This window comes from Seriola lalandi, unplaced genomic scaffold, assembly GCF_002814215.2.
Source record: "Seriola lalandi dorsalis isolate HSWRI2012SDOR001 ecotype SW California unplaced genomic scaffold, Sedor1 jcf7180002054570, whole genome shotgun sequence".
Taxonomy (NCBI): Eukaryota; Metazoa; Chordata; class Actinopteri; order Carangiformes; family Carangidae; genus Seriola; species Seriola lalandi.
Window position 1 is genome coordinate 3,629,854 of NW_019525123.1, and position 25,774 is coordinate 3,655,627.

The 25,774-nt window shown below is 38.2% G+C and overlaps 2 protein-coding genes across 4 annotated transcripts; both read left to right on the plus strand.

The window, feature by feature from the left end:
* Positions 1-806: 806 nt before the first annotated feature.
* Positions 807-3,221, plus strand: gpr141 (G protein-coupled receptor 141). The gene is made up of 2 exons (XM_023416987.2): positions 807-1,156; positions 1,710-3,221. The coding sequence occupies exon 2, from the start codon at positions 1,711-1,713 to the stop codon at positions 2,635-2,637; it is 927 nt and encodes a 308-aa protein (XP_023272755.1). The 5' UTR covers positions 807-1,156; position 1,710; the 3' UTR covers positions 2,638-3,221.
* A 193-nt stretch (positions 3,222-3,414) lies between these two features.
* hnf4g (hepatocyte nuclear factor 4, gamma) lies at positions 3,415-16,351 on the plus strand. 3 transcript variants are annotated; one of them, XM_023416985.2, is made up of 11 exons: positions 3,415-3,648; positions 9,548-9,713; positions 9,923-10,017; positions 10,790-10,896; positions 11,063-11,212; positions 11,648-11,735; positions 12,219-12,371; positions 12,994-13,043; positions 13,277-13,463; positions 14,536-14,655; positions 15,167-16,351. In XM_023416985.2, exons 1-11 carry the CDS (start codon positions 3,612-3,614, stop codon positions 15,286-15,288), a joined length of 1,275 nt encoding a protein of 424 aa, XP_023272753.1. In that variant the 5' UTR covers positions 3,415-3,611; the 3' UTR covers positions 15,289-16,351. The 3 variants fall into 3 exon arrangements, with proteins under 3 accessions (XP_023272753.1, XP_087032954.1, XP_023272752.1); XM_087176828.1 differs by lacking the exon at positions 3,415-3,648 and adding an exon at positions 7,018-7,527; XM_023416984.2 differs by lacking the exon at positions 3,415-3,648 and adding an exon at positions 7,020-7,521.
* The last annotated feature ends 9,423 nt before the right edge of the window (positions 16,352-25,774 follow it).

Consider the following 25,774-nt stretch of genomic DNA (forward strand, 5'->3'; position numbering starts at 1 on the left):
CGCTTACCGTTTTGAAAATGTTAGGCATGATTTGAGAAATGTACTAAAATGACTGAGAAAAACTTTAACACATCTGTCAACAACAACAGCCAGCATCACCACATCCTCTCTCACTTCCTCTCTTTTGAATACTTAAATAGTGAATATATAGTGAACACCATTGGCTGGCCATTCTTATGTATCAACATCACAGTACTTGGTACTTAAGATATCAATAGTTTTCTTCAGTAAATGCTTATTACTGTATTTTAAACTTATCAAGATTTAGGTTTTCACTGAACACATTATGGCAGTGGTTATTTGGATGTTATCCAAACAATTCACATGAAAAGATGTATGAAATAGTTAAATGAACAAGGCGATTACACGAAAAAGCTAAACTTTTTATTTGGGTTCCAAGCTAAAATTCTGAAGACACTGTATGTGTTGGCAGTGATCTATATCTGTCAAAACTGCATGTTTTTTCTTTCTTGGATGGCAGATTCTGTAATGGGAGACTACTTCATTGTTTAATTATGCTGCTTAGTCCTGTGGCAATATCATGGAATATATGTAAAGGGTAATCTGTAATGGTAAACCTCATAAACCTTAGTGATGCACTGTATATGTCTGTACTCATGCACCCATCCACCCCTTTCCTCTAAACAACAGGCATTCACTCTGTACAGTCCCACATCACTTTCTAAAGCTTTGTAGTTCTACATGGTGGATACAAAATAACGGCCATTTGTAGTGGAGACCAGAAGGAGGAAGCAGCTAGCTCTGTGGTTGTGCTGACATGTGTGTGCAATAACCTCCTGTTTCTGACAGAGCAAAGACACACACACAATATGCAAAACTGTACTGTGGTTTCTGACAACACACACACAAATGAACAAATACATTAAATTTTCACAACCTTAACTTCCACAGTTGGCACACATTTCACACTTGATCTCATACAGACACACACACACACAAAGAAGCATATGCTTCGAAGCAGAGGGCGGACACAGACATTCTCTTGACGGATAGAGAGTTTTTCCCATGCTCATCGACACACCATGAAAACTGAACCATTGCTTTGATGGCGATAATGTGATGAAATGTAGAAGACATAATTTCTTATTTTCACACACAAGAGCACTCAGCAGCCACTTCTTCTTTTGACTAAAAGGTAAGTAAGTTTACTGGTAAACTCTAGTTTTGACTTAGCGTTTATTCATGATGCTATTTCCAAGTGTTGCTCTCTTGCTAATAAATAAACGGTGAACAATTCTAAACTGCACAGTATTTAAACTACGTAATTTTTCATTTCAGTTAGATCGACTTAGGTGCTTGATGTATGACATAGCAGTTTGTTTTTAAGTTCTGTTTCCTGATAACCTAAACTGTAACCACTGTAAGATATTCATAACAGCATATCAGGCTAAAATTATATTCTGGTTAATGTCTTCATACATAATGAACAACATGTAGTAGAGTATCTCTATAGTATGTAACTACAATGTGGTATGTAAGAGTCAAAAATAGGAAAAATCAGCCACGTTTTACTGATGTATATTTTCTCTTCCTCTGTCATTTCTGTATTTGTGTTGTGTAGTTCTATTTTTTTTTAAAAAACCTTCTCCTGATCTGTTCATCCCACATTATCTTTAATTCTTCTTCCATTTCTCCCCTTTTCTCTCACACTCTCATATCTCTCTTGCTTCTTTTCTTTCTCTATTTAGGATGAATTGCACAGTAGCCCAGAACACGCTATCCGCAGCCATAAACTCCACGGACAACTCCACAGCTCAATCTTCAAATATTAAGCTTCCTCCTGAGTACCACATGATCCTCCTTGGCATCTACTCTGTGGTTTTGGTTAGTGGTACTATCAGCCTGAGCCTGATGATGCACATCTTGAAGTCCAGCTCTACATCCAGCACCTCCATTGCTGTACTCAACCTCATCTTCGCCCACTTCATCTTTCTCATCACTGTGCCCTTCAGAATTTATTATCACGTGGCTCAAAAGTGGCACCTGGGAAAGGGGCTGTGTAAAGTGATCAGCGGCATGATCCACATCCACATGTACATGTCTTTTATCTTCTATGTGATCATCCTCATCACGCGCCTGATGACATTCTACCACAAAGCTGGACAGCTGGCCTCTTTCCAGAGGATTCATGCACTCGTGGTCAGTGCTTTGGTGTGGCTGGTGGTGCTTATCATGGTCCCTTGCATCATCCATTTTTCCTATGGCCAAAAATCCTCAGCAGATGCATATGAATGCTTCCATTTTGGCCTTAGCATACATTCCGGTGCCAAGGTGTTCAATTACATCATAAGCACAATGATCATAGTTGTGGCCACAGTGCTGACAGCCCTCCAAGCCAGTGCCCTCAGGGTTTTATACAGGAAGCATCAGGGATGCACCTCTCAGCAGGACTTTGGGGCTCAACAGAAAAGCTTATGCTTTGCCCTCATCATGGTGGTCTGCTTCATTCCCTACCACATGTTTCGACTCTATTACGTAGCAAACATTAATAATGAGAATGAGAATATCAATGAGGTGTTTCTGAGTCTGACAACTTTTAACTGTTTGGACATGCTTACTTTCTTGGGGAGGAGAACCTGCTACACATGCTTCTTGAGAAATCTTGTTTGTGAGTGAGGGGGTCAAGAGTGTTTATTTACTTTATTTTGCAACTTAATTATACTGAACTGTTCTTTATTGGTTGTCAAAGTTCTGGTGCAGCCCCATAAACATAAAATACACATTTTCAACTGCACATGGGAGCCTTGAGAACTACATCATATGATCCTAAGTGGCTGTGCACAGAAAACTAAACTTCTATTGTTATTATTCTTATTTTTTTTAAGTACCTGTTTTAGCTTACCATGTCAATGTGGTAGACGCAGTGTGTGGTGGCTATTTGTTACTCAGTAGGCTGCTGATTCTCATCTTAAACTGTGTGTCTGTTAAATATTTAAAGTATTTGACATGACTGTAAACTTTTCTTTGCTTTAACTCAAAATGAATGAAATAATAAACTCTGGCCATCTGCAGCTTTGAATGTACTACACATGCTTGAAGCTTGAAATTTGTAATGTTAGATCAAGGTTCAGGGTTTATACATGATTTCATGAGAGAGGCATCGTATATTTATATTGTGTTGGCTAACATTTAACTGCTGTGTGCATGGCTGAAGTGTGCAGCTTCGTTGCATTGAGAAGAGAAATAAATGTCTAAAATCATTGCTTTTTCACCTTTATTTTGTGAAACATTACCTTAAACCTCTTGGATCTCTTACCTTCTGCCCTAAGAGGTGGTGTTAGGGGCCCTGGCTGACATACACACACAAACACACACACCTGGTGATCCTTTTCCTTTTGGTTTTATGGCACTGGGTTACTGTTTAACATCCCCACCCTAGTTTGAGTTTGTTTAGTAAATCGATCTAATGACTGGGCTATGGTGGCGCCATCCAATGTGTTGCTCCATGAATTATAGGCCGCTCAGCTCTCTAACCTTCCCCTTTAATGTTGTGGAACACTTTTACCATTTTCCCATTGTCAGTGTCACTTTAGAGTAATGTCGCACTGAGGGGCTGCTCACTACCGGAGTACAGCGCTACACCTGGATAAATGCACATCCCAGACAGAAACAGAAACAGAAACACAGGTAAGTCAAAATTCTCCTATGAAGATTATTGGCACAAAACATCCACACTCCACTGCTTTTTGTGGAGGAGGTGAATCTTCCCTTAAGCAGTTTCTCAAGGAAGTTTGGTGACATGTTCTGCTAAATCACGCGGTTTTGTATTTTTCGTGGTAATATGGTGGTACTCCCCGTTCATACACACTTCAATTGCTGCTAAATGTCATGTAACCAGAACTGGGGTACCCTTTGATTGTATGATATATACAGTAACATCCAAGTCTGTTTTATTTTTTTTTTCTGTGTGTGTGTGTGTGTTTTCAAGTGAGTTTACTGAGATAGTGTTATACCTTCTCTTTCTGCAGACAATATTTTGTAAAAGTATAAGAGATAAGACAGATTGAATTCGTCCTGCATGCTGTGCTGTAAAGCTCATGTGATAACCCATTTCACATTCTGTATGAGGTCGTTATCTGTAACAAGAGCAGCATTAGAGAGCAACAGATTGCTAAGAAGAAAGATGGTAATACAGGCACTACTTACGCACAATACTGCCACCGAAAGTACATAAAATATAAAACAATGCAATCCAACACAGCAACCTGTAAGTTAACTGTAGACTGCAATTGTAAAGTTATGTTGAGAGTGTGAAAGAGGGATGTTGATTGATTTCCGAGGCTGTAGTGTGTAAAGCTGTATTGGACTTCCTCAAATTGTGCAGGAAATCTGAGTTCAACCTGTGCATACTGTTTACAGTCTAAAGACACATAGGCTTTGGAGAAATCACTTAACACAAACGATTTGCATTTTCAAGGTTGAATGTTGCTGACCAAAGAAGCCGTAAGACTTTTCCTTAGGTGCTGACATCTGCAAGACACAGACAAGTAGTATAACACTCTTATTAAATGCCTTCAGGGACCGGGGTTTATAAGAAGAAGGTTGGGGAAGTTTGCTAGTCTTGCATGTAACACTGAAATTGAAGGAAACTATTTGCTGTTAAGTGTTGTCGTTCACAAGTTAAATGTATTATTTAAATCATGTTTCTATTGACTTGCATAAATTGTATATCATAGCAGCGGTTGAAGAACTGAACAACATGGCAACGGATAAAAAACAAATATAAAGTAAATGATGATTGTTGTACACTTTTAGAAGTGAATAATATTCTCCTGAACTGTATATTTCTTTCTTTTTTTTTTTTTTTTTTTTTACTATTGCCCCTATATCAGCAAACAGCATTTACTAAAGTAGTCAGTTGGGAGGCTGATCATCATCTGCAACTATTAAAACCTCTAATCTAAATAGAGGTGACAGTATTATGGCCAGTTCACACAGTGATAGCCTCTTAGCACTGGTTTTTATTGCAGCAAAGAGCTTTTGGTTGCTAGGCGGATGCAGTTTGTCAGTTGGGTCCTGCTTGATATTCAGCTGATGCTGAAGTTATAATACCTTTTATTTTAAGTGTTTCTATGAATGCATCATTCACATATTTCTATATGCATTTCTTTTTAATTACTGGTAAGATTTCAAATTAGTGAGCATCTACATTGTGATTTTTCAATATATTAGTGACGTGAGCAAAATAAACAATCCAAGTGAACATAATCTGCCTTTCACAGCTTCAGTGTTTGGAGTGTTGTCTCTTAATCCAAATCAGTCAAGAGGAGAGTATGAGTTGTCAAGTGTTCAAAATGTAGAAAGACAGTGATAAAAGGCACTCATCATTACGGTAATAAATACTTGAATAACAAGGTGGGCTTGTTGTCCTTGCATTCACCAGTTGAGGGTGAGGTAAAAAAGAGCTTTTTAAAGCGACTGACATGTTCAATAATAGCTATGAAGTAAAGCAGATTTTTGCTTTTTAGTTAACACAGAATTCTTTCTGATATTGGGCCTGTCTCTAAGCCTTAAAGTAGAATGGATCTTGCTTTCTTTTTGTTTGTTAAACCCAGCTGTATTACATAATTGTCTCTTAGAAAACCACTCAATTAATGTGTATGTAGTATACACTGTATTAGATCTAGTAAATTCATGCTAGAGCGCTCTGTGTCAGACCTTTTGCTTTTTACATGATTGTGAATGTGATTGTAAAGAATAAATTCTTCACTTTCCACAAACCTGATGAGTCAGGAGGCTAGATCTCACTGCCTAGTTAAAATGTAAACTCTCTCTCTCTCTCTCTCTCTCTCTCTCTCTCTCTCTCTCTCTCTCTCTCTCATTACTCTCTCTTAACCCCTATATTCCAGCCTCTCCTGTTTTAGCTAATATGTCTGTTATTACACAGTGACTGGATACTAAATGCTCTATCTCTTAAAATCCACTGAATAAGCCATGATAATGTGCATTCTGATATACTGTGCCTACAGTGGCAATATGTTTTCCTCATGCCTGCTCATATACTGTAGGTGCTTTTCTCAGTGGACCACTCATTACTGGTGTAGGGCATCAAATCTCCTGTAATACTGCCTCTTATCATTTACAGCCTTCTGTAACACATTGCCCCAAACAGATTAACTTTAAGCCACAGAATAAGATTTAGTGCAGTGAAACTCCTGATGGAAAATGGGTGGGTTGGGACATTTGAACAGGTTTATGGTAGTAAATTTAAGTGTGTTCATAGCATTCCTGCCCTGACAGCGTAGGCAGCTCACTGCCAACTGTTTAACTTCTGGTTTTGATTTCCACTTTTGATGTTGTCTGATTCTCTTCCACATACTCTCATAGGAGAACATTTCTGTTTTTAAAGTAAGGGAGTTGAAATAATTTTAAGTATAAAATCATTTTAAAGTCCTGTTACATGCTTAATTGTCTGTTTTATTATATTTCCACTATTTTTACATTGTAGAATAGTTTCATAATTCTTAAAGGAAAAGAACAAACACACTGAATGTATCCTGACTGAAAATTCTCATTCATCATAAGCAACAATACAAATGCCAACACAGACAATGACAGCATAATATTTTCCTTGGTTTCATGGAAGTAAAACTACAATAACCACGGTATCTAAATAAAATTCATCCCACGGTAATATGTAGACTAACGTTTTATGAAAAAAGGGTGGGATGTAAACCCAAGAAGTGTGTTTGTGGAAGAGTTAATGGAAGTTATCAGTGTTTTCCACTTCACTTTGTGTCTTTATAGATTATATCTGCTGAGGTGGTGGTGCCATTACTCCACTATTGATTAGATTAGGAAGCCTGAGAAGGACAAACACACACACACACACACACACACACACACACACACACACACACACACACAGACACACACACACACACACACATTCATAAATGTTTGTGCCTGTAAAAACAACTCCCCCACCGTCATGCATGCAGATACAAATACACAGTAGCTCGCTAACATGCACATAAAGTGCAAGCTGTAATTTGATATCTTATGAAATCTATCTCATGGTAAAAAAAAGAGATAGAAAGAAAAGAGGCAGAGGGGGGAGAAGGGAAATTACTCTTTGCCACTATCTATCCATCCTGGTGATAAGTGTGAGGGAGAAGGACAGATAAGTAGTGTGTAATAAAGTGAGAAGTCTTAGCCACAACTCCTCCCCTCTCTTTGTTCCTGGCCCAATCGGATAGGATTATAGATGTTTTATGCCAGGGATCTCCCTTGTCATGTCTGTATGAATTAGATGAAGCAAAGACAAGAAGATAGGAAGAGAGAAAGACTTTAGAGTGAGCTGGGAGGAGAATAAGAGAGAAAAGAGGAGAAGAAGAGAAAGGTGTGAGGAACACGGGGTTGAAACAGGAATGAAGTATCCTCCTGCTCCTCAGAGTAAATCTCTGTTAGATATGGAAGTAGCCAACTACTGTGAAGGCCTGGATCCCTCATACAGCACACTGGGCTTTGAGAATGCAGAAGTACTCTGTGGAGGAGGAGGTAAGTGTAAGTGCATACAGACACCTACACACACAAACACATAGAGAAGACACACAAACCAATGTGAAAACGCAAATAAGAAAAGTACATATCAACATCAGTAGGAGTACAAACAGCAGGTGCATTTGGCTTGACATATGTACATACAGCATGACTGTGTTTAAATAAAACAAATGCAAGTAAACGTAAGTATACACACACAACACCCATACTGAGACTAGATTTATCTCAAATATTTAAGTGGAGTGAAGATTTGTATTTTCTAAAGCAACTCTCATCTATACCTGCCTGCTAATTTACTATACGTTGAAATTAAAACCATTATAAAGCCTCAACCGAATATAATAATTTCAACCAGCTTTTGTGGAACTTTTTGTTTGCCCATATAAACAATTACCATTTACAATTATACCAGTGTCTGAAAATAACCATGTGGACAGAGAGAGAAGATTAGCTTTGCTTGAATCCCTAATGTGACACCTCTTTGCTGAAGGGGGTGAGATGGGTCATTTGCCTCATAACTGGATGATGGAGGTACATTAGTTTGTAAGACTAAAAGTGTGACTAAGACTGAAGTGAGACCAGCTGAAGGCAAATTAGTTGCTTTTTGTAGAAAGGGAAATGAATGAGGGTAGGTTTTTACATAACTTGCTCCTTATGTCTAAATTAAGTGATGAGGAAACTTGTGACATTTTAATGCTAACCAGTAGTGCGTGTTGCTTGTCTGTCAACTCTAATTGTGGGAAATACAGGCAACCTTTCTGTTGCTTGTATTACGCTAGTTGAAATCTATGATTGTGAAGGAAAGAAAAAGGGCTGGGTAGAGGTTGTAAAGGCATGAAATCAGAATGTTAATAAAGCTGTTTAGGCCAGAATTGCAGGGTTGTGCCATAAAGATATTTTATTGACTAGCAAGCATGCAGCTCAGTGATACAGTGATGTCACCTTAATATGTGAACAGAAAGTTCACACTAATTCATTTCACTCTGGTGCTACCTGATGTGTGATTGAAGAGATGTGTGCAGGGAGGATGTGAAAGTGTCTGTTGAAGCCTCAAGTTCTTGCATGCACATGTATATGCTATGTTCATGTTGTGTTCTATATGGTAGGCTTTGACTGAGCAATAAATATAGAGACAGTGATGATGATTATGGTTTTGATTATGGTGATGATGCCGCCGATAATGATTACAACCATGATGACTACGATAATGACGACAACAACAAGGAGATGACAGTAAAAATAAAGACATCAACAATAATGTTTAGTATGCTTGGCAACTGAACTGCCATGTATTCTTTTTTCCGGATTTCTATTTTTACAGCAACATACTGTGATGCAATATGCAATTGAAACACCCCACAAATGACTTTGCAAACCCAAACAAATATCTGCAATGTATGTATGTACAATTCTATGACTGCCAAAATACATTTACCAGAGTAGTACTAGTAATAGTGTACTTTATATTAAAACAAACTGAACAGTGACCAGTTTTTGAACATTAAAAAACTGGTAATAAGTTTAGCTTTTGGAAATTGAAAGGTGAATATGTTCTCTCAACAGCAGGACTTTATGCAGTGAGTAATTAAATGAACTTTGCTGTCCTGCCAGAGGTACTATCAAAAAAGACATTGCAGCAGGCAGCATGATGTAACAACCTGAAGATCTGACTTGGCTGATAGGAGATGAATCAGATGAAAGTAACTCACATACTGTTCCGATGTTAACTAGGATTATTTCATTTTTCTTCAAAAAGAGATTTTATACCATAGAAATATAAATACTGCTTCAATTAAAATAATGCAGTGCACAGTGAGCACTATGGTCCCATGCTATTACATACTGTATGTGTTTTATTGTGCATTAGACCATACTGAAGAATTTCTGGGTGTTTACTGCAATAAATTACTTCTGTTTTTCTGAGTATTTGTGTCTATATCAATGTATGCAATATGAAGATGTGCATGAACATCTATGTATATATGTTTGTTTTAACCTGTGTGAATGTCTTTGTGTGTTTCAGACAGCATGCCAACAGAGCCGAGCCTGCCCGGTCCAGACGGGGTCAGCAGTAACTGTGCAATCTGTGGCGACAAAGCCACAGGGAAACATTATGGAGCCTCCAGTTGTGATGGCTGTAAAGGTTTCTTCAGACGCTCCATACGCAAGAGCCACGTCTATACTTGCAGGTACAGGAAACAAGAATATACTGCAGGAGCACACATACATATTCACACATACATATCATGTGCAGGTATTTAAATAGAACGACTTCAATCCAGTCATCACATCATGGCATGTCACATTATAGTACATTATGGTATGTTACAGTACACTGTGTCATCATGCGTCTTGCTCTGTAATGCCAATTATTTGATTGTATGTTCGTCACATGTAGGTTCAGCAGGCAGTGCATTGTGGATAAAGATAAGAGAAACCAGTGTCGTTTCTGCAGACTCAACAAGTGCTTCAGAGCTGGCATGAAAAAAGAAGGTAAGGAAGCTTGCATCCAGTCCCGTAAGTAAGACAGAAAGTAAAGAAAACTGAATTATTACAACTCATGATCAAAAATGTTGTATTTTCTTCAATACTGAAGCTGTTTACATGTAGAGTTGATACAGAATAGAAAGGGTCCAATTTATTTGGGATATATTGTTATTTTTGTACCAAGACATTATATCAAGTTAGTAGTCCAAACATTTATATCTGTTCATTGTAGTTTATTTCTATTTTTGCCACCAACAGAAGGCACAGACTTAAAACTAGTGGCACTGAAGGAAAGAATCTGAAAGCTGTTTCAAGATGGCTGAAATTGGCTCGGCCATAAAATAGGTGATTACTTAGTGTGTGTGTATTTATGAGGGGTATAACCTTGGCACCGAGTTTTATGACACCTAATCATGTGTTATTCAAACATGTTGTTCTGGATTTCAACTAGTTAACGTTTGACTCCTCTTGCTGATGCCAGCCTGTGTTGCTATTTTCCTAAATATTAACTGCCCTAGTGTTTGCTGTCACCGTTTGCATTCAGGGTCTCTTTTTTTTCACCCAACTCTCAAGACCCATGACTACCAATGTGAGGAAATTCTTGAAAACAATAATCCAGGATAGAGACTTGAATATTAGCAGAACATATTCCTGTTTAAAAATCAGTTAATTTTCATAATAAGGAAAGTACAGGAGGTGCCGTCCCTTCCCTGTACCTTTTGATTTCTGTTTCTGTTTGTTTCACATGTACAGTAGCTTTAGCTATCTGTTATTTTAGCTGTACAGAATGAAAGAGATCGGATCAGCTCCCGCAGAAGCATCCCAGACTCCCAAGACCTACCAACCATTACTATTCTGGCCCAAGCAGAATCACTGTCCCAGCAGGTGATAATCATCCGTGTGAATTACCTATTTTCATACTAATATATGGCTGTATTTGAGCTGATGTTAACTTCATAACTCAGCACATCATGTGGTTTGACTAAAATTCTGACACACAAGAAAATTTAATGTCACAAATTGTGACCGAGGAAACTGTTATTATCTCCAGATCACTGCTCCGGTTGTAATAGAAGATATATCAGAGCAGAAGTCGGCCACCGTCGGGGATATATGTGATTCCATGAGACAGCAGTTATTGGTGTTGGTGGAATGGGCCAAATATATTCCTACCTTTGGAGAACTGCCACTGGATGACCAGGTAACAGAGCTGCAATGCATGATGGGTAATCTGTGATTAAGATATTGCTTGCATTCAGTCATTCTCTTGCATTAATAATAGCAATACCTCTCAAACTCCAGCACTTTTTTTTATATTATATATATTATATATTATATTTAATATTAATATTTAATAGTTTTAATAGTTAGTTAGTTTCAATAGTTTGTTTTGAAGCGCAGCCTTTACATGTTGGATTGGTTTAGCTTTCGTGACTTGTTTTAAGCACTATTAAGATTCTCCTAATATTTGAAGCAATGATTAAGTAGTGTATCATAGATGTTACTTCAATTTACCTTTCAGTGTACTACTGTACAAGTATGCCCCCCTGTGTGATGTATGTAAGGGGCAAAAGGGGAGGCATTGTTGCATTGTTTGTGTTCTTTGTTTAACTGTGGGTGTGTGTCTTTGTCCCAGGTGAGCTTGCTCAGGGCTCATGCAGGTGAACACCTCTTGCTCGGGGTTGCCAAAAGGTCAATGCCATTCAAGGACTTCCTGCTTTTAGGTACAAACTGACCACTAGAATGGCATCTTATTTATATGTGGTGCAATCAGGTGCTTCAGCACTGAAGTGTGGAGACTGATCAAATGTTGTGTTAGCCGGCAATGATTAACTAAAGCTTTCTGTTTCTTTCATTGTCACTTCAAAAGTGTCTCTTGTAAACAGCATTATTCATTACTTGGGCATGTACTAACATCATACTGTAGGTAGATCTGTCAACTACATCTATTCAAGCACTCACACACAAATTCTGCATTGCTATACTTCTTAGGACCATCACCACACCCCTTTACCATAACCTTGACTGAAACTCTTACATAGGCTTAAGAAAAGTCCACAAGACTGAACTTATCTTTCTCTCAAGGCTAAAACTATTCCCCTCACCCTTCCTCACAAGAACACACAAACAACTCCTCCCCATACACACCCACATACCTTCCTCTCCCTTTCAACACAACTACTGACCAATAATGTCTTTGCCCGCAGGTAACGGCTGTGTTATACACAGAAACACTGCTGAACCAGAGATATGTAGGGTGGCCAGTCGGGTGTTGGATGAGCTGGTCCAGCCTTTTCAGAATATTCAAATAGATGAGAATGAGTATGCAGCACTCAAGGCCATTGTCTTCTTTGACCCAGGTAATAAAAAAAAGTAGCATTTTGTGTTTTAGCCATCAGGGGAGTTGTGAGGTATGGGTAATAACAAATGCTAGTAACCACTTCATTCCTGCTGGGAATGAGTGGTTACCCTGTTTTCCAGCTCACCACTGCTTCTCCATTCAGGGGCTATTGTCTGTATGTGTCATTTAAATTGTCAAATATTTGTTACAGTCTGTGAAAAGCTGGGAATGGTATTCTTAGAGAACTAGAACAATACTGCTTTAGGTTATGGAAACTACTTGCAAGATTAGGATAGGATTTTGGAAATTGTTATTGATAATAACCTTGGCACAGACTTTTATGACACCCAACTGTTCATTATGATTATTGGGGTTGTTAATATGTAAAGTGTCACAGATTTATTGTTTAAAAATAGTATTACTTATTGATAAAAATGAAATGATTCATAAATTACATCAAAGTCTAAAAGCTAGAAAAACAAGGCAGAAGATGGGACAGGTAAGAAATAAAACTCATATCTTCAGTTCCATCCCTGATCTTTCTGTTTTTTTCCCTCACCCTCCTGTCCATCAATCCCTCCCTCCATCCCCCCTTTCCTTAATCCACCCCCCACATCCATTCTTTGCTTCCCAATCTGCAGATGCAAAGTCTTTGCGGGACCCTTCAAAGATCAAGGCCATGCGTCTGCAGGTAGGTCAAGCATTTGAGCTGCAGTTCTTTGCTGGTATCTTCTCTTATAATTTACAATAAACAGCATTAAAGAGGAGCATCCCAAGCCTTATTATCATGGCATATTATACTTTATATTTTATTTTGGATATTTACACAATTATCACTAATATATCAGTTAACTTACAAGGACAATGGCAGTTTGCTTACACTGATGGAGACTTGGCATTGTGTGTGTGCGTGCGTGTCTGCAGGTTCAGATGAGTCTGGAAGACTACATTAATGACCGTCAGTATGACTCCAGGGGTCGTTTTGGAGAGCTGCTGCTCCTGTTACCCACCCTGCAGAGTATCACCTGGCAGATGATCGAACACCTCCAGTTCATTAAGCTCTGCGGCCTGGCCAAGATAGACAACCTGCTGCATGAGATGCTGCTGGGAGGTGAGACTGGGACCATGTCTGTGCTTGTAAACCTGCAGAGAGAAAAATAGGGTGACCTTCAGCTAGACTATCCAAACGCGCCAGACGAACTCCTCAGTGGTATTTGTGTGGAACTGCAAAAGGATGAAGCAATGAAGTATACATGCTCGGCAACGTTTTCTAGGATGTATCAGTACAAAAAGTTGGTAAAAAGTTCAAGATTTAGCAGAGGGATGTATTATCCACACATACATTAACCATAGCCAAAATGGACAACCTGCTATAAAATACTGTAGGGTGACATCTGCAAACATATCTAGTATGTATAAATCTAAACTTCAAGCTAGAATGCATCAAAATCTTCTAAACAATACAATGACAGACAATTCAAACATAAATTGAAGTGTGGAAATAAAGTAATAAGTAACACGCTAAAAACAGTGCCAGAATATGACAACACGACTTGTAACTAACTCCTATAGGAATCTGTAACTCAAATAAGAACCCCCCACCTCTTTATTTAAATATTGATATTATATTTAAATATATTTTGAAACTAAACTTTGAAACTGAACAACTAGCTGAACAAAAAAATGAAGAAAATGAAATTACATGATCTCTCTCTACATCAAAGAGACGCAGAGGTTACTTGCACTGACTCATCGGTTTGTAATGTGAGTGACACTGATGCGTGAACTAGGTCAGTTGAGCATGTAACCAAACTGCTTACATAGATTTCTTGGCCATTTTAAATGAAATCATGGAAGCCTAATACAATTACTATCTAGAATAGGCCCACATGTCAATACAATTTTGTAGGCACAGACTGAAATAAAATCTACATAAATTTGTAAAACTCATTTCACTCAAGAAATTGAAAGCAAAATTCATTCTTGTTCTTGGAAAAAAATAAAACAAAACAAAACAAAAAAACATTCACCTCTTTTGGTCTGATGTGGGGTGAAATGCCACATAGTGCTAGAAGAAATCTGTGTTTTTGAGCATTTCAAGTGTGCGAGTGTTCTATGAATATCTGTTGAAGCTGATAGTTGATTAACAAGTTGTTGTGTTGTGTGGTGTTGTATGTTTTCAGGCTTAACATCAGAGCCCACACACCTGCACCACCCAGCACACACCCAGCTGGCCCAGGACCCTATGACTGGACACACACTGGTCATCGGCACCATGCCTATCACTCACACTCCACAGATAGGTAAGAACCACATGCTTGACAACTGTGAGACATGCATGCAATCACACAAACTCCTTCCATCCATTCATACAGGCCCAAATCATCTGACACACAAGAAACATCACAGCAAAGTTGATGTATGATTTTTTTCTTCTGATATAATGTCACATAAGTGTGTGCCAGGTGTATTTCCATTAGCAGATGAAACTAAATATTCATCCAAATAGGCATCCTGAATGTGAAAAAAATCCATAAAAATGAATGAATCAAAGAATTGATGAGGACTGGCCGTATTCTATGCTTTCATTTTAAAATAAAAAATGCATTTGGCAATATTACACCACCTAATGGCCACACAAGACTGATGGGAACTGCATCTATGAAGCAGCAACTATAGATGTGCCATTTCCCGTGGGCCACTGTAGATGCATTTTACAGACTATAAATATATATATAAAAATTAATTTTTTTAAAACAAAACATTTTTATTATCAAAAAGTAAGATTAAATGTCTTTTCCTGCCTTCCTGCAGCCTCTCCAGACACTCCCATCCCATCGCCCCCACAGGGTCCTGCCCCAGAGATGTATAAACACTTTCCCCAGCCACTTTGTCCTCCAGCCAGCCCCTCGCCTTCCTCACAGACAGAACCCTGACTTTCCCTGTACTCCGTCAAAGAAGCTGACATGGGATCAGCTTCCTTGCCCTCTATTCATCATCTCAGTCATTTATAAAACTTATGAAAGCAATCTCTGTTCAGTGTCTGAGCTTGGACCTTACCCCGGGTCTTCTTGCTGTGACTCCTGGTAGAGATGCATCAATAACAAAGGTATGATTAAAGCTGCCATGTGCAGCACTTTCCAACTTCAATATGTCAGCTTTAAATCAAGTGATCTAATGGAACACCACAAAAGAGTTTAACAAACAATGCATGCACATGCATTTTTTTCACCCTAAACTAAGTGTTGGTTTTGAATTCAGTTTTCACTCACCCAGTTTTAAAACAATAAGATACAATGCATGCAAGTGTACATGATGGCAGTTAAAATTAAAATTGTACGTTTTATTGAATAGTGTCTCGCTTGATTAGACACAGATACCATTAGTCTTTTTGGTGCTTCAAGTACAGTTTATCACCTGTGCATATCAAATGGCGAGTTTTGATAACGTGTAAATGTACAAAATACCATCTAATCATAATTTCTAGGGGAAACAGCAATGAGAAAACAAATTACAGTTGGCCATCACATAAAAATTGAATACGCTTGATTTTTTACTTAAAAACTCATTATGGATCTTACAGAGGTAATACACTTTTTTTTTTTTACACATCTTTGTTGAAAGAAATATATTCTGTTTTTTGTATTTAATACTGAGCCATGAATACATATAACTTATACAGTGGCACATATATATTCTTAATATACATGCGTTCAGCAGCTGAAACACAACATAAAGGGTATAGTAGTTTATGGGCAAGGTCAACATAATAAGAACAGAAATGTAATCTAGAAATAACCTATAAAGACCTCTTGTTTGTGGATAAATTATAATATTTTAATAACTTGCTGTATATAGTAAAAAATGATTGCAAATATTTGGATAATGTTTTGCTTTATTCAATTTCTTGAATTATCTGTGTTTTTTTTATTTGGGTTTGTGTTGACATGTGTGTACATTTCCTCATTTATAAATTGATTAAATTGTGATTTTGAAGAACTCCTGAGTATTGTATTCAAAATGAATTGCTCAATGTGGATTAACAGTATAGCATGGTACATCAGCACCCTCTTACTGTAGAGAGAAAATACAGCACCAACTCTGAGAGGACTACTTGCAGTACACGTTGTATATGCATCAGTACACCCAGTGAAATGAGTATGCATTCATTCATTAATTTTCCTGCTTTTATAAAATAGGAAAAAGTAAACAAAATGTGAGATGGAAAAAACGATTCATTTCCAATTTGTCTGTTGCTTCAGCCACAACAATATAATTTTGGTAGACATTTGCTAAAAGAAAAAAAGCAAAATTTACATTTTCTTTCATATTTGATCCTGAAAAGAAAACAATATAGACAGGCAGATGATGATAAATTGACAGAAATGTATTTCAATATGGTTTCCCCACATGCAATAATACTGAGTGTGGTTTCTCCATTACTTCCCTCATGGAAGTCATCATGCTTCCCAACAGTTCCATTGGTCAGGGATATACAGTTTGTATCCAAAGCTTTATTGGCAAGCTATTGAGACTGCACCGCCGGATGATGCTGCTCATCTAAAATCAAACTAGTTTCCCCGCCGTCCATCTGAGAAAACACACTCTGAGACAAACCCTAAAGCCAAAATAGAATGTAAAACTGTAATTTAAGATGAAACTGAACTGTAATCGGGCCATCTGTATTTTTAAATCTGTGATTGTGTTTATGTCCATCCACACATAAACATTTTCCTCTGGTTTATGTATGTGTGTGAGTGTTGGTGTGCAGTGGATGAGAACAGAGGATAAAGCTGAGAGCTCTTATTCTCTGTATATTGTTCTGCGACTCAGAGAAAACACTCAGGTTATTTATGGCAGAGGAGATGATGCTGTCTGGAACCAACATGGCCAAAATCCTCCTATCAACTCCATAATGGACAAGCTACCTGGCTTAGGTCAAAACAACATCACCTACAATGGGAAGATGTGTGCATGCGTATATACTGTATGTGTGTCCATGCGTGCATGCTCGTACCTGCAATTTATTTATAATCTACGCGGGTGCATGTGTGTACACTTGTATTTGTGTGTTTTTGGAAGGGTGTCTAGTGTGTGTACCCAGGGAGCTTTAATCAAAGGCCTATAGTGAGTAGATGTGGGGGCCCTCTCTCTCTCTTTTTGCTCAGATAAAACTGTGTGTTAGCATGCCAGTCACATATCTCATCTGAGACGCACCACTCTCCTCCCCACACCTCACCACAGCCCACACTGACAGCATGCTATTACACACCAGTATGATGCTCGCTCCACCTGAGGAGGACGATGAGGGAGAGAAATAGAGGGATGAAGAGTTAGAGGATGATAGAGGAGCAAAGGATGGACAGGAATATGATTTCTTTTTTTTTTGGTAGGATTTAGTTTTACTTTCTAACTTTGCTGTAATTTCTACAGATCTTAGTTGGTGATAATTATTAGTGTATTGTGTACTTTTCGTACATATTTCTTAATTTTGAATTGGTGCAAAAGAATTGAAAGCAATATATAGACAAATATCAAGAGATATCAAAATATGCTGAATTTACCCGCTAAATGAAAACACACCGTTGATGATTAACATATTCATTAAGTGAACTGGGTTGTCAAGGTACTGATTAACTTCTGTTTTTGCATATATTTATTTAATCGTTATTGAAACTATTCAAAAGTTGCAAAAATTGGACTTGGATAGCAGAAATTTACTTCCCCTTTTCTAGTCATCTGTCCATCAAAATGATCCATCTGTCTCTCTATCCACCCATCAACCATCCAGCCTCTTTCTCCCGTAACCACTAGATGGCAGTACAAGTCTGTGATTTCACAATAGTCGCACTGCTCTTTATTAGTGTACTTTGCCCTTCCTCTGCCATTCTAGGTCAAAATAATAAGATGAATGTAAAAATTAAATGTAACACAAAAAACTTTTTAAATTATATTTTGTTCCCTTAAGCATACTTACTTAGTTGCAGCATTTAAGATGGTGCATTGTGTATTTCAATCATTTTATTTCAAACCCTTTCAACAAAAGTGAGAAAAATACTGATATGTGATTCCTGTTTTTTAAAATAATAATATGGCTTTTTGCCTCTACAGTTCAACACACCTATTAAATGTTTCATTAAGATTGTTTAAACAACCAAGATGATTCTAACAAGAATGTGCATCGGGATTTAAAAAAAAAAAAAAAGCTGTATATTACTGTTTCCAAACTGTTTAATAGATTAGTATCTAAAAAAAATGGGCAGAAAAGATTGCAAAGTCACATTCTTCGTCTCTACACCATGCAGGGGAATATCGGTACAGTCTGAAATGAATGGCATGTGTCAACGATCTCAGATTAGAGCCAGAGATTGCAGACTATCATTCCTCACCAGTGCATTTACCCATAATTCCCCTCTGTCTCCAACATATATAATGATTCCTCCTCTAGGAGACAAGGTGAGGCTCTATGAATCTCTGCCTCCAACTCTGGAATGAATTTAAAACCTCTCCTGAGTGATTTTCTGTGTCTCCATTCTGCGACTGTGTGTGTGTGTGTGTGTGTGTGTGTGTGTGTGTGTGTGTGTGTATGTGTGTGTGTGGTTTCTGATTATACCACAGCATGGGTAAAGGGAAGGAAAATACAGTGACAGCTTCATTTCCAAAGCTGAGTTCACATAAATGAGGGATTAAAGCAAGCAAGAGGGTTAGGGCTCACCTCGGCCTTCTATGACAGCTTTCCCTCCTTAAAAATCACTCTTTTCCTCTCCCTGTCTGTCTCTTTCAGTCTCACCCCTTTCCATCTTTATTTCTATCTTTTCTATCTTTTATTCTGTCACTCCCTGTTTAGGTGATTTGTTTTGTCCTTCTCCTTCTCATTTTGCCCAGAGATACTCTCACAATTAAAAAAAAACCTGTACAGTTACGCACATGCACACACACACACACACACACACACACACACACACACACACACACACACACACACACACACACACACACACACACGCACACACACACACACACACACAAACACACACACACAGTGATTTACACAGTTGCAGGGGGCTGGGGTGTGCTCTACATCATGATGATGGGGACCAGGTTAAGGCAATGAAATTAGGGGTTAGGGCCAGGCAAGGGTGTGTGTGTGTGTGTGTCTGTGTGTGTGTGTGTGTGTGTGTGTGTGTGTGTGTATTTGGTGGGATACATTAGGGAAATGAAAAGGGGTGGACCACTGATGGCTTTTGAGATGCAGACTTGGTAGAAAAGAGGAATATAAAAAAGACAGGGGACAGAGGAGATGACAGTGTGGATGATAAGATGAGTAGTGCAGTAATGAAAACAGCCCTGTGTACCCCGAGATTACATGGGGAATGAGACTGGAGAGAGAGAGGGAGGGAGAGAAAGGGTCATACTATAGAGGGGAAAATGGGGGAGAAGGGAGAATGAGAGGGAGTGAAAGAATAAAGAAAGATGGAGACCCATTTATGATGCACCATGGTGAGACACAGCTGGAACAGACATGGTAGGGAAGAGAAGAGAAGAGAAGAGAAGAGGAGAAGAGAAGAGAAGAGAAGAGAAGAGAAGAGAAGAGAAGAGGTATTACAACTCAGAATGAAGCCACCCCACTCTGAATGATAAGTGTCTCACGCGCTGCGGGTTATGGAAAGTTCACACAAACAAATGACTCCCATTTGCCAGAGGCGAGGGACACAACTGAGAAAGAAGGGGCGAGAGAGAAAAGGAGGAGAGGAGGAGAGAAGAAGGAGGGAGAGGACTGAATACTAGAGCCATGATTTCAGATAACTCCATCTGCATTGAGAAAATATTTACCTTTTCACCCCTCTAATGTTTTCACGGGTTTGCAGCGTAAACTAAAGCACCTTCAATCCAAAGGATATTAGGAACCCTGTAGTGAAACTGCAGTAAAAATCTGTGCTTGGTATCTTAAATTATACGGCGCCTTTGGACCTTGGTCAATAACACTAAATGTATTGCAAATTGTGGCATGTAGGTGGGCTACGTTTTGCACCATAAGAGGTGATATCAAACAGTAATAAGGGTTCAGGAATACTGCCCTCATTTATACACTAAGCAGCATGGAATCAAGGCTAAGTATGGCTGGATACCTCTCTTTGAAAATGCCTTCACTATAGTTGTTTTTTAACCATGTGACATGAAGGCCAAAAAGTCTGCAGGTTTTCCTTCTAACAAAACAAGCAGCTGTGTTTTTCCCTTAATTTCGAAGCTTTAGTGTTTCGTTCAAATTACAACCTCCACTGGATCCCCTGCTTGGGTCTGCTACTCAGGTCACTTAGTAGCAGACCCAGTAGCTTCAGTTTGACAGGACTGAATAAGAGTCTGGATAGAGGACTGGATACACTAGCTGATGCAGGGATTCAAATAATGAACTTCATGTCACATTACTTTTTACTAAATGAATGAGTCTAAGAGTCTACAGCCATGGTGTTGGCTCTTTGAGGCTGTATTTGACTTGTACTTTGAGGCAGTGGTGCTTTGAGCTAAATGCTAAATGCTAATTAGCAATAAAATACAAATTACAGCTGAGGCTGATGGAAATGTCATTGGTTTGTCATGTATTTCTTCACCAACCAGTGGAGACAAACTGAAACTTTGATGTGATTAAGGCACTAGGATAAGAGGTTTAGCAATAACAATGGTTATATCAATACATCCTGAGGGGAACAAATTTCAGGGCAACCATTTCCAATAGCTGTTGAGACATTTCACGCAAAACATCATGGTTTCGCAAGAGCAAAAGAAAAGTCAAGGGATCACCAAAGTCATGAATTGTTCGAACAACATTTTATGGCAATATATTCAATATGTGTTGAGATATTTGCATATAAAGTGGCGGATTTACTGACATTCCGGCATCGGTATTGCTAGCATGGAGAAAACATACATTTATCTATATCTAAGTATGAGTGACTTAGATATAGGTCCACTTCCACTGGACCATGGGTAAAGTCTGATTATTTAGTATACCTGTGAACAACACATGACATGATGATACACAACGATGTTGTTTCTTAAGTAACTGGTGACCCTAATTTTTTCTCACACGGAAAAGCCTGCTTCCTTGCTATTTCCATCTTCGTCGCTTCCTCCATCTACTCGTATTACCCTGGATGCAAGAAGTACAAACATATTCTCCGGGTGCTTTCAAGGGGCTTTTTGGGAAATAGAGGAAGTTACTAACATTAGAAATATATGAAACAAATTGGAGGGTAAAGAGAAGAAAGAAACAAGCACAAAGCACCACTGTACAAAATAATGTCTAAAATATATGAATATAAAAAAACACTTTACCTTGGGGTGAACTTGTCACTTGCTTCAGTGGAGGTGGAGACTGGTCACCATTAGCATGCTGAGAGAAATCTGTGAAGCTATCAATGTGAATCAGAGCATTTCTGAGTAAATGAAGTTTAATCAAGAAAAGAAAAAAAAGATCTAAATGCACCTGAGGAAGATCAGTAGAATTAGACAATAGCCACTTTTATCTCACGTTCACAAGACTGTTGGGTCTCCATTTTGAATTTTATCATCAGAAACAAACCAAGTGTAAATAATTTGCCTTTCATAGCAGAGGCAAGGCGTTTCATTTCCAAAACAGCTCCGGATCTAATTATTTTACCCCGAAATTAGAACTGAGCTCACTTTAAAAGGTACAAAGGAATTCACTGTAAGCGTGTAATTAATTTTATATTACTATTTACCTTTACGTCAGTTAATTATGATCTCTACAGATGTGTGCGCTACACACAGACACACCCACACACACAGACACACACTACCTTCACTATGTATAGAGAAAAAAAAGTGTGAATTTTACACACATGAGTTCCTGTCCTAATCAAGGGCTTTCTCAACTCCTATCTGAAAGACACACATGACTGACTCCTTCAGCGGGATACCTACACACCGTGGATGTGTGTGATGAGACAGTGAGTGTGCGTGTGTATGTGTGCTTGCAGAAGCTCACCATCCCAGCAGTGGAGTGGTAAAGGATATTAGGCTGCAATTGCGAAAAGATTGCAAAAAGTGACATCCTTAATAGAGAAAGATTACTGTGTGCAACATCACTTTGATTTGAGGTGCATACATTTCCCTCACACAGACAGGCTTCTGGACAGCTCTGCACTCTGAGCCATTGTGTTTCCACGTGCAAATGTAAATGCATGTTAACATTTTGAAGCAAGACAGTGAAACACAAATATCCTGTTCAACAATCATTGTTGGCAGATGCATTTGTTACACCTGTCCATTTTTTAGAGAATTTACTGAATATTTTGTTTCGTCAAAAAAGCTCTTTTTCAAAATATAAACTGTAACAGAACTTGTAAAATAATCCTTTTACACATTGATGGTTTGTTGGTCAAACAGCCTGGAGAGTAAGGGAAACAGTGAGTGTTAGCTGAGGTTGTCACCACGATTGGTTCAGCAATAAATATGTCAACCATAATATTATATACATACAGCATGCGGTGCTGTTTTAAGTAGCTCATTTGACAAGTAAATAGACTTTGACAGAAGTTTTACGTAATGAATAAGTCCAGTTTCAAGCCAGGTATAATTGTAAATATTACGATACCAATAGCAGTTCTTATCATTCAAACTTAATTAATTCATTAATTAATTAATTTAATGATTCCCCATTGTCTTTCGCAGCAAATCAAACGAGGCTGAAATTATGTCCTCGATGAGAATCAGTCAAAAGTTTGTGTTGAACTTTCACTATATCTATTTTTTAATTTCCTTTGATGCCTTAAAATAAATACTGTTATAAATCTTGTGTGGTACACAATGTACCTATAATTTGTCAGTAGCCAACCCTATGGGCCAAATCATTTGGCTAATTAGAAAACACTTCCTAGAAGGTTTACCTCTCATTTCCACCTCATTAAAATAACAATTTCCATCACAACAGCCTTCAATACAGCTGGTGTCAAGTGCAGTATCAAATCAGGGATTGTGCCAGGGGAGGAGATGTCAAAATAAAAGTCCCCCGCCTCAGGTCAAAATATTCTCAAATCCCTGCGGTGGACTATCAGTCTCAATCAGAAATAAAGTTTGTTAGCACAGAGCCTGGAATCTAAGCAGGACAAAAGCACCAGGGAGGTCCTTTATTTAGCTAATTCTCCTCTATTTGAGATGTACATATTTCTACAGTGCTTTGATAAGGCCTTGGGGACATGCATGTTTTAATTAGACCTGAGCAGCCTGAGTAGCCTGGTTGAACAGTTCATAGAAAACTTTGAACATTTTTGCTGAAAGCCTCTCTCTCTTTGTGACAGGCAATGTGTAATTAGCGGCATATGTGCATTTGCATATATGCACCCTGTGACATGTTGCATCTTATTTGAATAAGTAGACATGTCTCAATGTGATATCCCTGAAGTGAATACATGAATATGAACCGCTAATTATACCAATCTTGCAAATGATCTATTTAAATATTAATATCTTTTCACTTTGCATTGTTTGCTGGGAGCTTTTTTAGTCAGTGAGCTGTGCGTGTTTGTTTGTGTCACTTCCACCTAGGCTGCGGTGGGTATGGTCCTCTGTGTGTAGTGAGTGTACGTGTCTCAGCATGCTGTTTCATGTGTGGATGCATGTATTGTCTGGATGCGTGTACATGGTCTCCGGTGGAGACAGACAATGTGTCATTCTCATTTTTACACTGACAATAAAAGCCAGTCATTGAGGCCACTGTGTACAACAAGCTACGGAACAGGAGAAGAATCATTTTGTGATTCAAGCTCAAACCTTATGGAAGTGTGCAGCTTCCAGCTGGCAAACAAGTTGTGATATTTTTTGGTGGAAACTAGATCAATGCCATAATTATGAGATGTTGTCTTGTTACTCAACCATTTCTCATTATTTTACATTACTTGCTATTCCACAAAGCACAGACGAAAATGGACATATTTGGCATGTTGTAATAATGAATTAAGCATTCCCTTGACAGTTTTCAGCATATTTAACATGCTCCGGGTTGCTCTCCATTCACTCTATTCAGAAATCTTGATCAGGATTATCGGTTTGGTCTGGCTGACAATGCCAACACATGAGTATTTTAGTAATGTGTTCCTTTTTCAAAAAAAGCTTATAATTTTCTAAATTTTGGAAATTATTTTCTCACGATAGCAAGAAAAAAAAAAAAAAAAAAAAAAAAAACTTTTCTCATTTGGTTATTTTATTTCAATTATTGCAGAGTTCCCCTACAAAGCACTTAACTATTCTTAAGGGAAAGGGAAGTCTAGTTGAAATTATGCTTGTAACCAGTTTTTCAAACTTACTTTAACCATCTCCAGGTCCTAATGGGAATGATTTACCACAAAGAATAAAAATAAGCAGCAGTGCAAATGCAGAAAATATTTAACATTTAAAAGTCAACTGAAAAGCTACTAATCAAACTGTTCACGTAAACCAGATTCATCTAGTACTGGTGAACCTTTCAATAGCTATTTGATTAACATCTGTAATGCCTGCAGTACATTCATAGAAGACAAACACAGATGAACACACTTTGTACAACATTATGTTTACCTATACACAATATGTTTTCAGTGTGTGTTAGGGTATGTGTTACATAAACAGTTACATATCAGTACAAATGGGATCAATATACTTGTATTCAATTAAACTGTTTGCGTTGATTACATTCAGTCATATTATACAGTTATATTACATTACATTCTATGCTTAGCTTTCTTGTTGTGGTTTACACTGATGTTGTTTCCCATGTTCTATGTCATTGGGGTCAAGCCGAATGCATGGTAAGAATGTATAGTAAAATCTGATTTCTTTTTATTCAGAAGTTAAAGGTTGATTTTTTTTTTTCAGCAGCACACTGGCGATATGTAATTGCACTCATCTTTTGATTCTCTACACTGATGTTTTCTACTAAGTGTGCTGGACAATGAAAAGCCTCTGGACAAAGCGAGGCTAGGCTGATGAACACTACTCAGCCTTAATTGCATGCTAGTTTTGATGTACGGCAATCATGAGGTCATCTGTTTGAAGTGGATAGGTTTGTTTGATCCATCTTTGTGTGAGTCCATGCATGTGGGTGTTCCAATGCCTTATCATCAGCTACCTGGTGCGATTAAGTCAGGCATAAGGAACTGGAGAAATGTGTGCATGTGTGTGCATGTGTAAACAGACATGTGTACGCCTACATACGCATATTGAGTTTTAAGAGAGGTCTGGCTAAGCCTGCAGTGTATGGCTGTAACAGTCAATCAATCAGCAGCACAAACTACAGGACACTACTGCCTTCAAACTCATTAAAATGAGCATGGCGTAACAGAGAAACATACCCTTCGCAAATTAAGTTGTGTGTCCTAATTGTTTTCATGTTTGTGGGCCTTTCGACAACTTCAGAAAGCATTTGTT

Excerpts from the sequence above, each read along its gene's own strand:
- gpr141 (XM_023416987.2), top strand. The coding sequence starts at position 1,711 with ATGAATTGCACAGTAGCCCAGAACACGCTATCCGCAGCCATAAACTCC.
- hnf4g (XM_087176828.1), top strand. The coding sequence starts at position 7,392 with ATGAAGTATCCTCCTGCTCCTCAGAGTAAATCTCTGTTAGATATGGAA. Across the intron at positions 13,044-13,276 it reads TCAAGGCCATGCGTCTGCAG|GTTCAGATGAGTCTGGAAGA; the intron begins GTAGGTCAAGCA and ends GCGTGTCTGCAG. Across the intron at positions 13,464-14,535 it reads GCATGAGATGCTGCTGGGAG|GCTTAACATCAGAGCCCACA; the intron begins GTGAGACTGGGA and ends GTATGTTTTCAG.